This window comes from Aquarana catesbeiana, linkage group LG12, assembly GCF_042186555.1.
Source record: "Aquarana catesbeiana isolate 2022-GZ linkage group LG12, ASM4218655v1, whole genome shotgun sequence".
NCBI lineage: Eukaryota > Metazoa > Chordata > Amphibia > Anura > Ranidae > Aquarana > Aquarana catesbeiana.
In genome coordinates, this window is record NC_133335.1 from 223,026,148 (window position 1) to 223,042,925 (window position 16,778).

The 16,778-nt window shown below is 46.1% G+C and overlaps 1 protein-coding gene across 1 annotated transcript in view; it reads right to left on the reverse strand.

Annotated features, from left to right (window-relative positions):
- Positions 1-365: 365 nt before the first annotated feature.
- Positions 366-16,778, reverse strand: part of PLEKHM1 (pleckstrin homology and RUN domain containing M1) — a gene marked incomplete in the record, with an annotated part of 47,180 nt that continues 30,767 nt past the window's right edge. Inside the window, 3 exon segments of the mRNA XM_073606763.1 lie at positions 366-5,735; positions 6,102-6,259; positions 8,457-8,520. Of these exon segments, the coding sequence (XP_073462864.1) occupies positions 5,627-5,735; positions 6,102-6,259; positions 8,457-8,520 (331 nt within the window).

The window sequence follows — 16,778 nt, forward strand, 5'->3', positions numbered from 1 at the left end:
ATACAGGAGTGACATCATCACTCTCCAGATATCTTATATTATATAGGAGTGACATTGCCGCTCCTTAGATATGTTACATTGTACAGGAGCAACATCATTGTTCTCTAAATATCAGCCACATTATTCAGAAGTGACATCACAGCTCTCTAGACATAAGTTATATTATTATTATTCAGGAGAGATATCATTGCATATATACTGTATAATGTTCTAATTAAAGTGTGACAGTCTACAGATGAGGATACAGGAAAACAGGAAGGGTGAGGTTGGGGGTTGTCTTGTGTTCATCTTTCTATATGTGTACAACGCTGGAGAAATCAGGAAACGAATCTGAACACACATGGCATTAAACAACACACACGATATAGTGACAAATCTTTTTTATTGGCAGAATAATTTAAAAAAGATGACAGGTTTGGTTAGTAATGTTTGGCACGTGAGCTCCTCATTACCACTCTCCAGATAAAGGAGTTAGATTAGGTAACGTCTTCTGAGTCCTGGAAGGATGGAAGCTGCTAATCACGTTAATGTGCGGTCAACTACAACCTCCAAATCCAGCAAGGCCAGGCTGCAGGAAGAAGCTCCCAATGGGCAATGACTGCAACCTTCCAGGCCAAGTAAATATAATATGGATATGTCAGTTATTTCGCTTCTCCAGAACAGAATCATTTGTCAGTGCGTGGGGATCATGGTACATTATAAAGTCTTTATGGAAACTGGTGGCTGGAGGAATCATGTGGCGTAGCAGGGCATTTATAAAACTGGCAGCTGGAAGAGTCATGGGACATGATGGGATATTTATAAAGGTTGGCTGTTGGAAGAGTCATGGGACACAATGGGGCATTTGCAAAGATTGGCTGTTGGAAGAATCATGGAACACAATGGGGTATTTATATAGATTAGCTGTTGGAAGAGTCATGGGACACAATGGGGCATTTGCAAAGATTGGCTGTTGGAAGAGTCATGGGACACGATGGGGTATTTATATAAATTGGCTGTTGGAAGAGTCATGGGACGTGATGCAGTATTTTGAAAGATTGGCTGTTGTTGGAAGAGTCATGGGACACAATGGGGTATTGATAAAGATTGGCTGTTGGAGGAGTCATGGGACACAATGGGGTATTTATAAAGATTGGCTGCTGGAAGAGTCATGGGAAACAATGGGGTATTTATAAAGATTGGCTGTTGGAAGAGTCATGGGACACAATGGGGTATTTATAAAGATTGGAGGAGTCATGGGACACAATGGGGTATTTATAAAGATTGACTCTTGGAGTAGTCATGGGACACAATGGGGTGTTTATAAAGATTGGCCCTTGGAGGAGTCATGGGAAACATTGGGGTATCTGCAAAGATTGGCTGTTGGAAGAGTCATGGGACACTATGCATTATTTATATAGATTGGCTGGTGGAGGAGTCATGGGGCACAATGGGGTATTTATATAGATTGGCTGTTGGAAGAGTCATGGGACGGAATAGGGTATTTATAAAGATTGGCTGTTGGAAGAGTCATGGGATATGATGCAGTATTTATAAAGATTGGCTGCTGAAAAAATCATGGGCTATGATGGGGTATTTTTATTGAGCCTCATGCACAGAGACACTTTTATGTTTCTCATGTAAACTGGGGGTGCAGTGTATAGCCGCCCCTAGTAACGAATGGTTGAATGCTAGCTGTACACTTAGCATAAACTCAAATCTCAGAACATACAACAGCTGTGTTCCAGCACATACGCCCATATGCGTACCTTTTCAAGCATGGTGCAGACCCACGTACAGCTAGCATTCAAACATCTATTACTATGGGTAGTTGTATGCTGCAGCTGCCTCATGCTCTCAATTTGTGCAAGATACACAAAAGCTTCCATGTGCATGAGGGCCTTAGGTTTGACTACTGGAGAAGTTATGGGACATGATGGGTCTTTTCTAAAGATTGGCTGCTAAAAGCAAGATTCAACATCATGAGACAGATATGAAGAGTGGTTGGGGGAGGAGTAATGAGACAAGATGTAGTATTTAAATAGATTGGCTGCTGGACGAATCATGATTGGTATTTATGATTGATTGCTAGAGGAGTCATAAGACAGGAATGGACTTTATAAAGATTGTTTGCTTGAGGAGTAATAGGACATGATTTGTCTTTCTAAAGGCTGACTGCTGAAGGGGGCAAAAAAGGGCATTTATATAGGATAGGCTAATGTTGAGTCATGGGACATGACTGGGGTATTTAGAAAGGTTGGCTGCTGGAAAAGTCGTGGGATATTATGGGGTATTTATATAGATTGGCTGCTGGAATGGTTGTGGTCCATGATTAGGTATTTATATAGATGGGCTGCTGGAGTGGTTGTGGTGCATGAATAGGTATTTATATGGAGGAGTTGTGGACCCTGATTAGGTATTTATATGGAGGGGTTGTGGACCAGGATTGGGTATTTATATTAGATTGGCTGCTGGAGGAGATGTGGACCCCGATTAGGTATTTATATTGATTGGCTTCTGGAGGGGTTGTGGACCATGAATAGGTATTTATATGGAGGAGTTGTGGACCATGATTAGATATTTATATGGAGGGGTTGTGGACCAGGATTGGGTATTTATATTAGATTGGCTGCTGGAGGAGTTGTGAACCATGACTGGGTATTTATATGGAGGAGTTGCAGAAAATGCTTAGGTATTTATATAGATTGACTTCTGGAGGAGTTGTGGACCATGATTAGGTATTTATATAGATTGACTTCTGGAGGAGTTGTGGACCATGATTAGGTATTTATACCTAAAAGCTGCTGGAGGGGTTGTGGACCACAATTAGGTATAACTAAAAGCTGCTGGAGGGGTTGTGGACTAGAATTAGGTATTTAGATCGATTGGCTGCTGAAAGGGGTTGTTGACCATAACTGGGTATTTATATAGATTCGTTGCTGGAGGGGTTGAGGACCAAGATTAGATATTTATACCGATTGGCTGCTGGAGGAGTTGTGGACCATGACTACGTATTTATAAAGATCAGCAAAGTTTATGACTTCCCTTTTGTGGCACTTTAGCCTCTCCTTCATAGGATTTTGAATGGTATGACAAAAACTGTAGAAAACAGTGAAAACAAAATAAAAAGATGCTGCTTTGAGGAAAGTGCCATTACCAGCTTCCAGCCACTGAAAATAATGAATTACGCCCACCTTAGAATGAGAGTGATTTTCTTCCCCAAATGGGAAATTTCTTTTAAAAATAGAGGATTTTTCACACACACTACAATCTGTTAAAGTAAACGGAGGAATTGCCTAGAGCAGCTGTATAGGCCAAACTGTTAGGATCCAGATTTCCCTGAACTATAAGCCCAAAACTTGGGACTGGCTCTTCATACAGTGATTGGGTGAAGTAGTAATGCTGCGATTTCACCTTGCTGTCCAATCAGGAGTCATCCACACTATAAGTGGACTTCAGTCAATCTACTCAGAAGACAGACAGACAGACACTCAACGTGCCCTGCTTTGTCCTCCTCTAACTCCCATGATGCTTGGCTGCTACTCACTACTGTCTATTGTCAGAAAGGCACACGATTCATTAAAAAGATGATGAAAACTAGAAAAATATTACAAGCTGTAAACTTCATATTTCCATAAAAATAATAAAGAGTAACTCTTCATGATACGTCAGGATTAGTGAGGAAGGGGGTGTGTCCTTTCTAGCCGAGGCTCCGATAGTGGACAGTTGTCATATTAGTTAGAAAGGGGGTGTCCTGCCTGGCTGAGGTTCCGATGGTGAGAATCTCTTGTATAAGTGAGGAAGGGGGTGTCCTGCCTGGCTGAGGTTCCGATGGTGAGAATCTCTCGTATTAGTGAGGAAGGGGGTGTCCTGCCTGGCTGAGGTTCCAATGGTGAGAATCTCTTGTATAAGTGAGGAAGGGGGTGTCCTGCCTGGCTGAGGTTCTAATGACAGACAGTTCTATTAATAGTTAAGGGGGTGTCCTCCTTGGCCGAGGCTCTGATGGTGGACAGCTCTCATATTAGTGAGAAACAGGGTGCCCAGCCTGGCTGAGAGTCTGAAGACAGGTAGTTCTCTTATTACTTCTTAGGAAGTGGGTGTCCTTCCTGGCCAAGGCTTCAGTGGTGGACAGCTGTCATATTAGTTCGGAGGAGGGGTGTCCTGCCTCACAGAGGCTTTGATGGCAGACAGTTCTTGTATTCGTGAGGAAGGGGATGTCCTGCCTGGCTAAGACTCTGAAGACAAATAGTTCTCCTATTACTTAGGAAGTGGGTGTCCTTCCTGGCCAAGGCTTCACTGGTGGACAGCTGTCATATTAGTTTGGAAGAGGGGTGTCTGTCTTGCCTCACAGAGGCTCCAATGGCGGACAGTTCTCATATTAGTGAGAAAAGGGGTATCCTGCCTGGCTAAGACTCTGAAGACAAATAGTTTTCCTAGTACTTAGGAAGTGGGTGTCCTTCCTGGCCAAGGCTTCAATGTTGGTCAGTTGTCATTTAAGTTAGCAAGGGGGTGTCCAGCCTGGCTGAAAATCTGAGGCCGGACAATTCTTGTATTAACAATTTCCCAATGGGATTAATAAAGTATTCTGTATTTGAAAGGAAGGGGGTTTCCTGCCTAGCAGAGGCTTTGATGGTGGAAATTCTCATATTATTTCTATTATTAGTTAAGAAGGGGATGTCCTCCTTGGCCGAGGCTCTGATGGTGGACAGCTCTTGTATTAGTGAGATAGGGGGTGCCCAGCCTGGCTGAGACTCTGATGACAGATAGTTCTCTTATTACTTCTTAGGAAGTGGGTTCCTTTCCTGGCCAAGGCTTCAATGGTGGACAGCGGTCATATTAGTTTGGAGGAGGGGTGTCCTGCCTCACAGAGGCTCCAATGACAGACAGTTCTTGTATTAGTGAGGAAGGAGGTGTCCTGCCTCACTCAGACTCTGAAGACAAATAGTTCTCCTAGTACTTAGGAAGTGGGTGTCCTTCCTGGCCAAGGCTTCAATGTTGGACAGCTGTCATATTAGTTAGCAAGGGGGTTGTCCAGCCTGCCTGAAGATCTAATGCAGGACAATTCTTGTATTAGAAAGGAAGGGGGGTCAGATAGTGGAAGTTCTCATATTAGTGAGGAGGGGGAGTCTTGCCTGGCCAAGGCTTTGATAACGCACAGTTCTCATATTGGTTAGGAAGAGGGGTGTCCTGCATGGCCGAGAATCTGATGGAGGACAGTTCTCCTATTAGTGAGGATGGAGGAGATTGCTGCCTGGCCAGGGTTCTGATGGAGGACAGTTCTCCTATTAGCGAGGATGGAGGAGATTGCTGCCTGGCTGAGGCTCTCTCCTTCCTGTGACATGAAATAAGCGGTGAGGAATGGAAGACTGTGGATTAACATGTAGGGACCGGACGCATAGAGAGACTTGTCCAGGCAGTTACTGGCTGAAGGTATATTGGAGTGTTTCTTGCAAGTCATGGCCATGGAGAACAAGGATCCACTCCATCCGATAAAGCATGATGGGCCATATCCTCCTCTTCCTTCATTGCAGAGTCTGTACACTACATACACACAAGCAATATATAGTCTATATACAGGAGTAAAGTGACGGGCAGCAGCAACCATATCTTCCACACTGCAGGAAATTGAGCAAAATTCAAAGGCACCTCACACCTTCACCCCCTGGTCCTGGTACCTTCTTCTCCGTAGGCAACGTGGGCACTGTGTCTGTGGAGTCTTACATGGAATATGGAAGACTGCTTTACATTCAGGACACCTATAAGAGAAGAAACAGGGCTCAGATGCTGCCATCTAGTGGATGACATAGAGAATGGCAACCTATCCTGGGACATGGAAGAACTGGCAGCACATTTGAATAGATCTATTTGTTGAATTAGAAGCTACTATCAGGGATGATGTAATCAATCACTGTAACCCAAAGACAATTCTCATCATTTATAAAAAAGGGTCTTAGTTACTGGCATCAGTTTTGTTTTAACTGAACCCATGGTGGAAACATGAGCAGTGCCTTGGTGTACCAAATAATATTATGATTATAATTATAGAGCATTTATATAGCACCAACAGTTTGCGCAACGCTTTCCAAAACAACACAAAGGAATCTGGAATCCTGACGTCTCACCTTCTGGTTGTGTCAAACTGGAAGGGGTAGATGATCTCATTGCTGTTACATATCTGGCAGATGAATCCTCTCTGACTGCAGAGATCACACTGAAAGACATGTCTGCAGGCAAACTCCACAGCAGACTGAAGAAAAGGTTCAAACACCCCATCAGCGATCTGCAAGAGACACACGTTATGACATCTGCCGGAGATATATTGAGACTGGATTACAACATCTACAACAATGATTGCACCAGCATAGCAGATTCCTATTATACAGAGATTTAACAAAGAGGTTTATAAGAAAGGCTTTTACATGGTAGTGGATTAATTAACCTCTTGAGCTCCAGAAGGTTTTACACCCCTTCATGATCAGACCATTTTTTGCTATTCAGCACTGCCCTAATTTAACTGGCAATTGCTCAGTCATGCAACAATGTACGCAAACAAAATTTATATATTTTATTCACACAAATAGAGCTTTCTTTTGATGGTATTTGATCACCATTGGGTTTTATTTTTTGTGATATAAAACAAAAAATGCCGAAATTGTTGGAATTAAAAAAAAAAAAAAAAAAATGTATGTATATGTATGTACACATATATATATATATATATATATATATATATATATATATATATATATATATATATGTTTTACTTTGTTATAAAACATATCCAATGAAAACCAAAATATCTTCATAAATTTAGACCAAATGAATATATATATGCATATAATATATCCTACTTTGTATGAAGATATTTTGTTTTTCATTGAATATATGTTTTATAACAAAGAACAAAACAAACAAAAAACAATTAAAAATGTGTATTTTATATATATATATATATATATATATATATATATATATATATATATATATATATATATATATATATATATATATATATATATATATATATATACATATACATATACATATACACACACACACACACACACATATACATAAACACACATATATATACATATATATGAAGCCGCAAGGCTTCACTTCCCGATTCCCTTACTGAAGATGTCTGTGCCACCACCCAAAAGCCGAGGGACAGATCGGCTTCGGGTGCCGACATCGCTGGTGCCCTGGACAGGTAAGTGTTCATATTTTATAAGTCAGCAGCTGCAGTATTTGTAGCTGCCGACTTAAAAAAAAAAAAAAAAAAGGCAGAACTCCGCTTTAATTTGTTCAGATGGTGTCAAGCGTGTGTGGCGGCAACCAGGTGAGGAGTACAAAGACAAGTGTGTCTTGTCTACAGTCAATCATGGTGGTGGGAGTGTCATGGTCTGGGGCTGCATGCTTGCTTCCGGCACTGGGGAGGCTACTGTTCATTGAGGGAACCATGAATGCCAACATGTACTGTGACATACTGAAGCAGAACATGATCCCTTCGGAGACTGGGCCGTAGGGCAGTATTCCAACATGATAACGACCCCAAACACACCTCCAACACGACCACTGCCTTACTAAAGAAGCTGAGGGTAAAGGTGATGGACTGGCCAAGCATCCAGACCTAAACCCTATTGAGCATCTGTGGGGCATCCTCAAATGGAAGGTGGAGGAGCACAAGATCTCCAACATTCACCAGCTCTGTGATGTCGTCATGGAGGAGTGGAAGAGGACACCAGTGGCAACCTGTTAAGCTCTGGTGAACTCCATGGGTGTACTCACTTTTGTGAGATACTGTGTGTGTGTGGTGTGTGTGGGGGATGGATGGATGGAGATAGATAGATATATTTTAATTATACACACAGATACAGTATCTCACAAAAGTGAGTACACCCCTCACATTTTTGTAAATATTTTATTCTATCTTTTCATGTGACAACACTGAAGAAATGACACTTTGCTACAATGTAAAGTAGTGAGTGTACAGCTTGTATAACAGTGTAAATTTTCTGTCCCCTCAAAATAACTCAACACACAGCCATTAATGTCTAAACCGCTGGCAACAAAAGTGAGTATATATACACACACACATATACACACATACATACACACAGTCACCAAAAGCTGAACGCTGATTCTGAGTACTGATAATACGGTTCACACTGATAACATTATTTGACTTTGCTGGGAAAAAGCTGTTTACAAGAACTTCTCTCCAACACAATTTCCAGGTCAGTGATGCAAAAACCACTGAAGCCAGAGGATCACCATGAGAGCTGGATGAGGAAGCAGCATTTGCATCCTATATACTGCCCTGCACTGGTTTCCTTTATCAAATCTCAACTATGAAATAGTGACCGAGCTTCAGCTGAAATTTCTACTACTCCAAATCTGCAACATTCAAAAGGTGACCCTGACCACATCCAAGCAAATACTCCTCAGACAAGACAAAATTTCCCATACTGCACCTGTTTAAGGTCCCGCAAGCTGTATGTGTGAGCACAGTCCAGAAGGTAGTTGCGTTGATCCAAACTATGTAAAAAAAAAAAAAAAAAAAGGAATGTTAGAATAATCTAGCACCCCCCGAGTGGGAGGCTTGCAGCCAATGAAATGTCTGCAAATTATAGACCATAAGGTCTGCATGATGATACTAAACTGACTGGCTGTTTTGTGTCAGAGCACATCACTAATATGAGGGAAACCCTCAGATGACTCCCATAATGCATCACTCTGTACCAAATGAAACATAGACCCCCTCCCCCACCATGTACATTCCCCACCTTACCCTGCCACTCATAATACCCATTATTGTAAAATCCCCTCTCTCACCCATACCAACATAAATAATGAACATTCCCCATACTCCTCCCCCATCTATACCTACCTATTACTGCACATTTCTCATAGCCACCCACACCCATCACTACCTATTAGTGCAAATTCCCAATATCCCTACCAATTATTGCACAGTATATGGGCAGTATCAGTACAGCAGTATACATTATATAGGTAGTGTCAGTACAGCAGTGTACCATACAGTTAGGGAAAAAAGGATTTGATCCCCTGCTGATTTTGTACATTTGCCCACTGACAAAGAAATGATCAGTCTATAAATTTCAATGGTAGGTTTATTTTATTTTAACAGTGAGAGACAGAATAACCAAAAAAATATCCAGAAAAACGCATTTAAAAAAAATGGGATTTTTGTACTTACCGTAAAATCCCTCTCTCTGAAATTCATTGACGGACACAGCACTTTGATCTTGACCTTAGGGTTATATCGCCACCTTTAGGAGAGGAGAGGACAGGGCAGAACACACAAGAAAAAAAAAAAAAAAAAAACCAAGCACAGTACCGCCCAGGGGGCGGTCCTACTGGCTATAACCCCTCACTCTGCTCACAGCAGCTCAGTTCGTCAAAAAGCAGTACAAACATAAATAGGAGGGGTGGGTGCTGTGTCCGTCAATGAACGTCAGAGAAAGGGATTTTACGGTAAGTACAAAAATCCCATTTTCTCTTTCGTTCATTGTAGGACACAGCACTTTAATCTTGATCTTAGGGACGTCCCCAAGCAGTGCCAAAAACGAGGGGTGGGAACACAGAGAAAATAAACTCCACCCACAACAAAAAGAACTCCCCATCAGAGGAGCCGCAACCTCAGACGGCCGCCTGCAAAACCATGCGGCCGAAGCATGCATCCGAAGATGTGCCCACATCGACATTGTAAAATTTGGTGAAAGTGTGTACTGACGACCAGGGAGCCGCCTTACACAACTGTGAAACGGACGCTTGATGCAAGAAAGCCCAGAAAGCATCAAATGCCCTGGTAGAATACGCCGTGACGGGAAAGGAAGACGCCCGCCACCTTATGGCATAAGCCTGAACAACAATCTGTCTGATCCACCGAGAAAAAGACTGCTAGGCCCTTCTTTGGACCAGCCAACGAGACAAACAGGGAATCCAAACCTCCGGAAAGAAGCCGTAGCCGACAGATACACCCGCAGAGCCCGGACCACATCCAAAGAATGTAAAGCGACCTCCTTGGGATGCGACGGCCGAGGGCATAAGGACGGAAGCACAATGTCCTCATTTAGATGAAAGGCTGAAACAACCTTTGGAAGAAAAGAGGGCTGCGGACGCAGCACCGCCTTATCCTTGTGGAGGATCAAATAGTGAGACTTGCATAACAAGGCAGCCAACTCAGAAACCCGCCTTGCAGATGTTATAGCCACTAGAAAGACTACTTTCTGAGAGAGCGTCAATAAAGGGATCGACCTAATGTTTTCAAACAGTGGTTTCTGAAGCACCGAGAGCACCAGATTCAGATCCCACGGGGGCAGCGGCGGGAGTACCGGAGGGGTCACATGCCGAACCCCCTGAACAAACGTACACACCAATGAGTGAGTCACCAAGGGTTGCTGAAAAAAAGAGAGCCGAAGCTGATATCTGCCCCTTGATGGTGCTTAATGCAAGCTTCTGATCCACTCCTTGCTGCAGAAACAGCAGGATCCTGCAAACCGAACATGAACGCGAATGTCATCCCACCTCCTCACAGAGGGAGATGTAGGCCTTCCAGGTTCGATGATAAATCTTCCGGGAAGAAGACTTTCGCGCCCTTAGCATAGTGGAAATTACCGAAGCAGACAGCCCTCGGTCCCTCAGCACGTGGCTTTCAACAGCCATGCCGTTAAAGCCAGCGACAGTAAAGCAGGAAGGAGAATTGGACCTTGAGACAGAAGGTCCTCCTGCACCGGCAGCCGCCAAGGAACATCCGCCACCATTTGTACTATGTCTGCGTACCAAGGACATTAAGGCCTGCCTGGGGCAATCAGAATCACCGGAATCCCCTCGGCCTCCACGCTGCTCAGCAGACTAGGGAGAAGCCTGAGAGGGGGAAAGGCAAAAATTAGCTGATAATGCCCCCTTGGGGCCACCAACGCGTCTGCTGCATCCGCCCAGGGATCCTTTGACCTGGCCACAAACCTCTGCACCATCCAATTGAGCCGAGAGGCTAGATTCACATCCGGCATGCTCCACCGTAGGCAAATGAGCCGAAACACTTCCGGATGCAGTGACCAGTCCCCTTGGTCCAGCAACTGACAACTGAGGTAGTCCGCCTGCCAGTTTTCTACGCCCTGAATGTACATGGCTGACAGAGTCGGCACGCGCCGCTCTGCCCACTGTAGGATGTGGGAGACCTCCAGCGCTGCCGCTGAGCTCCTTGTCCCTCCCTGATGATTGACATACGCCACTGCTGTGGCGTTGTCCGACTGGATCCTGACCGGACGACCCTGCAGCCTATGCAATCATGTGGAGAGGCACCGCCTGATCGCCCGCAGCTCCAGCAAATTGATCGGCAGGCGGGATTCTTCCTGCATCCAGCGACCCTGGCCCGACTGGATGCCCCAAATTCCCCCCCAGCCGGTCAGGCTGGCGTCCGTCGTGATCACCGTCCAATGAAGAGGAATGAACGATTTCCCGGACCAAAGGGCCAGGGACCTCAGCCACCAGAGAAGCGAAGCCCTGGCTAGCTGGCTCACCCGGATTTGACAATCCAGGGATGTCGGAGACTTGTCCCATTTGGACAGGATCTCTTTCTGCAAGACTCAAGTGTGGAATTGAGCATACAGTACCGCCTCGAAAGTGGCTACCATGAGGCCCAGAACTCGCATGTAAAAACGCAGCGACGACCACCTGCGGGACATCAGTAACCGCACCGCGGATTGGAGAGTCTGCAACTTGCTTGAAGGAAGAAAGACTCTCACCTTTGAGGAGTCCAGAATCAACCCCAAGTACTCCAGGCGCTGGTTCGGCAATAACACCGACTTCTGGAGATTCAACACCCAGCCAAACTCCTGAAGAGTCTTCATGGTGATCGCCACATCCTCCCTTAGTTCTGAGGCAGAAGCTGCTCTCAGGAGGAGGTCGTCTAGGTAACCCACGATCGCGATCCCTCGTTGTCTCAGCAACGCCAGAATCGGAGCCAGCACCTTGGTGAAGACCCTTGGTGCTGACGCTAAGCCAAGGGGAACAGCTACAAACTGGTAGTGCTCGTCCCAGACCGCAAATCGCAGGAACCTCTGGTGTCTGGCACATATGGGGACATGCAAGTATGCGTCCTTGACATCCAAAGATGCCAGGAAATCCCCCTAATGAAGTGCATTGACCACGGAACGAACTGATTCCATCCTGAACCTTCGAACCTTAACAAAATAATTGAGGGCCTTGAGATCGAGGACCGGACGGACCCCTTCCTTCTTCAGGATTACAAACAGATTGGAGTAGAATCCCTGAAACCTTTCCAACGTCGGTAAAGGCACTATCACCCCACGCAGTAGGAAGTCCTGCACTGCCCCAAACAGGGCCTCCCGACGATCCGGAAGGAGATGAAGGTTGGAGGGAAAAAACCTGTCTGGCGGACAAGAAAGAATCTTGTAGCCTGACAAAACCAGCTCGCAGACCCACTGGTCGGAAAGAAGAGAAGTCCACCAGTCTGCAAACTCCCGAAGGCAACCCCCCACCCGAGAGCCGGGTGGAGGCGAACCTTCATGCGGAAGCTGATTTGTTCGCAGGCTTGTTCGGCTTGCGATACCAGGGACGCTTTTGTCCCTCAGTGGGCACCTTCTCGAACTGGGACCGCTTACCCGCCGACACGGGCGGGCGAAAAAGCCGCTTCTGAGTGGAAAAAGAGGGTCCCTGCCTACAGCGTGGCTCCTTACCCTTGCTGGACCGTGGGAGCAAAGTACTCTTCCCCCCAGTAACAATTTTAATAAAGTCATCCAGCGAGCGCCAAACGACCTCCCACCTTGGAAGGGCAACTCAGCCAGCACTTTTTTAAAATGTCTTGACACTTGAGCCAAATCAGCCGACGCAGCACTACTGCTGATACCGAAGCTCTAGAAAGCAAAGGGGCCGTATCCAGGGCCACATCACAAATATACTTAAGGCCGTGCACCAACTGGTCTGCCAGTTCCACACAGACTGGGGAAACCTGCTCCTTGCCCAACTCGCGGTGCAACAACTTAGCCCACTCAGTAAGTGTTTGTGACACCAGAGCCGTGGCCAACACTGGCCGAAGTGCCGAACCCACCACCTTAAACATGGACCGGGCAACCACCTCGGCCCTTCTGTCGGCAGGGTCCTTGAAAGAGGGGGACCCTTCCACCAAAATCGTGGTCACCTTATTAAACCTAGATACCGGGGGGTCAACGACTAGAGAAGATATCCATTTTTTCAGAAAACTCTCCTCAAAGGGGCAACACACCGCCATTCACCTTGGGACTGAAAAGGCACGCTGCGGGCGTTCCCACTCCATGTAAACAAACTTATCAAAATAAGTTAGGTAGGGAAACACCTTAGCGGTGCGGACCGGCTTGTGGGACCCAAAAGGGACCGACACATCTGCAGATGCCCCAGCTGTATCCTCTCTCTTTAAAAGGTATCCTGCACCACCGTGATAAGTGCTCCCACTAGCGCTTTTTCCTGCGCTGAAACGGACGCAGAGGCTTCCTCCTCACTGTCTGAAGGGTCATGGTCCGCAACCTCTGAAGCGTCAGAACAGGGGCCGCCTGCCACAGTGGGGCCCAAATCAGAATTAGAGCTTTCCCCGGAAGACCGGGGGGGGGGGGGGGATCTAGGGGGCAATTTTTTACCCACCTTGCGCCCGCACGCGGCTTCCACCCTGGAAACAAAGGATTCCGACAGAGCGTCCGTGGGCACCGCAGGTGCAGGGGAACCGGTTGCTATCACAGGGGTGTCTGGGGAAGAAGCGCCAGCATCCGACGCCATGTCTGACCCACTCTCGCCTGTCACCCGGGACCTAAGGCAAGGGACAAAAAATGCCTACCCACCTAGCTGCCACAGGCTTAGGGGCCCCCCGCAGAACTCACCACCCTGACCAAGGAGTTGTGCTGTGCTGCTGTCCGTTCTCCCCTCTGCCGGCGTCCAAACCACGAGGTGTTCTGTGTCAGTTCCTGGCTTAAACAGCCGCCCAGCGCTAGAGAACTAAAAGAAACTGTCCCCTGTGGCTACAAGAAAATGGCCGCCGGCCGCTGAGAAAATGGCAGCCGCACTTCAAAAAAATGGCTGCGGCTACAGGAAAACGGCCGCGGTGTCCATTCCCCCTGCATGGCGGCAAACTAGGGTAACAAACGAAGGGAAAAAACAAAGGTAAAAAACGAAGGGAAACGAACGAGGGGAACAAACGAAAAACGACAGCACAACCCCCTGCCAGGACCCAGAGACCGCCTGGAGGATCCCTGGGCCAGGTAAGTGCTCCGCACCCGCTACTCCAAGCCACGCAGCGCCCCATTTGGATGGGGAGGAGGGAAAAAGGCAGGGAGAGAGGAAAGGGAGAGAGAGACACCCTAAAGTACCCCCCAGGGAGTGCCCAGCTGCTCCATCCTGCCTAAACAGGTGGAACCATACTTACCCCTCCTGCAGGGACTACTGGATGCACTCCACGGACAGAACCATCTCCCGCATTGTACGGAGTGGCTGTTGGCCATGGCAACACTGTGACTCGGACAGCAGTAGCTTAGACATGTGTGTGCCCCGGAGCATATAGCTCACCGGCCGCCCCGGACCAGAATGGGGCCTGTCGCGGCCGACCCAGCGCGGAGCTCGATGGCCAGGCTGGGGAGACTACCAGAATCTATATTATCCAGCCTGTCACCCAGCCTGGCTGTTGATTGTAGATCACAGGAAGAAAAAACAAAAACAGCAAAAAAAAAAAAAAAACAAAAAAAAAAAAAAACATTTTCAAAGACCACTGGTCCCCACAGGGAGCCAGGTCCTTCTCCTAGACTAGGCAAGAAAAAAAACTGAGCTGCTGGGAGCAGAGTGAGGGGTTATAGCCAGTAGGAATGCCCCCTGGGTGGTACTGTGCTTGTTTTTTTGTGTGTTCTGCCTAGTCCTCTCCTAAAGGTGGCGATATAACCCTAAAGTCAAGATTAAAGTGCTGTGTCCGTCAATGAACGAAAGAGAAAGTTGTAAATTGATTTGCATTTTGAGTGAAATAAGTATTTGACCCCTCTGCAAAACATGGCTTTGTACTTGGTGGCAAAACCCTTGTTGGCAATCACAGAGGTCAGACATTTCTTTGCAGATCCTCTCCAAGTCATTAAGGTTTCGAGGCAGACGTTTGGTAGCTCGAACCTTCAGCTCCCTCCACATATTTTCTTTGGGATTAATGTCTGTAGACTGGCTAGGCCACTCCAGGACCTTAAAGTGGAACTTCAGTCATTTTTTTTCATCTTTCCATCTATTAAATCTTCTGCCCTTGTTGTTTTCACTTTGGATAGTAAAACATTTTTTTTTTCTGACAGTAAATACCTTATACAGCCCACTTCCTGTCTGGCCATTAGCCTAGGCTTATGACATCATGCACTGGTCTCTCTCACTCTCCTGAGAGTTTGCCAGGAAGGGAGGGAGGACGAGTCATAAGAGGGCCAATGAGAGCTGCAGAGCTGGAGGTGTGCCTCTGTGTAAATCCAGGAAGTGAAAAGGCAGCAGCTACAGCTGCCCACAGTTAAAATGGCTGCAGCCAGACTTAGTGGAGAAAGATTTCTGCAGCATATTTGGCAAGTACTGAATCACAGTATATATATAAAATAATATGCAAAGTGGTTGGAGGGAAGCTTCAGAATGGCAAATATGTTTTTATTACAAATTATGTGAGCAGACTGCAATGTGCTTCTTCTTGAGCCACTCCTTTGTTGCCTTGGCTTTGTGTTTTGGTCATTGTCATGCTGGAATACTCATCCACGACCCATTTTCAATGCCCTGGCTGAGGGAAGGAGGTTCTCAGCCAAGATTTGATGGTACATGGCTCCCTCCTTTGTCCCTTTTATGTGGTGAAGTCTCCTGTCCCCTTAGCAGAAAAACGTCCCCAAGCATAATGTTTCCACCTCCATGGTTGACGGTGGGGATGGTGTTCTTGGGGTCATAGTCAGCATTCCTCCTCCTCCAAACACGGCGAGTTGAGTTGATGCCAAAGAGATCAATTTTGGTCTCATCTGACCACAACACTTTCACCCAGTTCTCTGAATCATTCAGATGATCGGTAACAAACTTCAGACGGGCCTGTACATGTGCTTTCTTGAGCAGGGGGACCTTCTGAGCGCTGCAGGATTTCAGTCCTTCACATTGCAGTGTGTTACCAATTGTTTTCTTGGTGACTATGGTCCCAGCTGCCTTGAGATCATTGACAAGTTCTGGGCTGATTCCTCACCGTTCTCATGATCATTGAAACTCCACGAGGTGAGATCTTGCATGGAGCCCCAGACTGAGGCAGTTATTTTGTGTTTCTTCCATTTGCGAATAATCGCACCAACTGTTGTCACCCTCTCACTAAGCTGCTTGGCGATGGTCTTATAGCCCATTCCAGCCTTGTGTAGGTCTACAATCTTCTCCCTGACATCCTTGGACAGCTCTTTGGTCTTGGACATGGTGGAGAGATTGGAATCCGATTGATTGCTTCTGTGGACAGGTGTCTTTTATACAGGTAACAAGCTGAGATTGGGAGCACTCCCTTTAAGAGAGTGCTCTTAATCTCAGCCTGTTACCTGTATAGAAGACAACTGGGAGCCAGAAATCTTGCTGATTGATAGGGGGATCAAATACTTATTTCACTCATTAAAATGCAAATCAATTTATAACTTTTTCGAAATGCGTTTTTCTGGATATTTGTTGTTATTCTGTCTCTCACTGTTAAAATAAACCGACCATTAAAATTATAGGACTGATCATTTCTTTGTCAGTGGGCAAACGTACAAAATCAGCAGGGGATC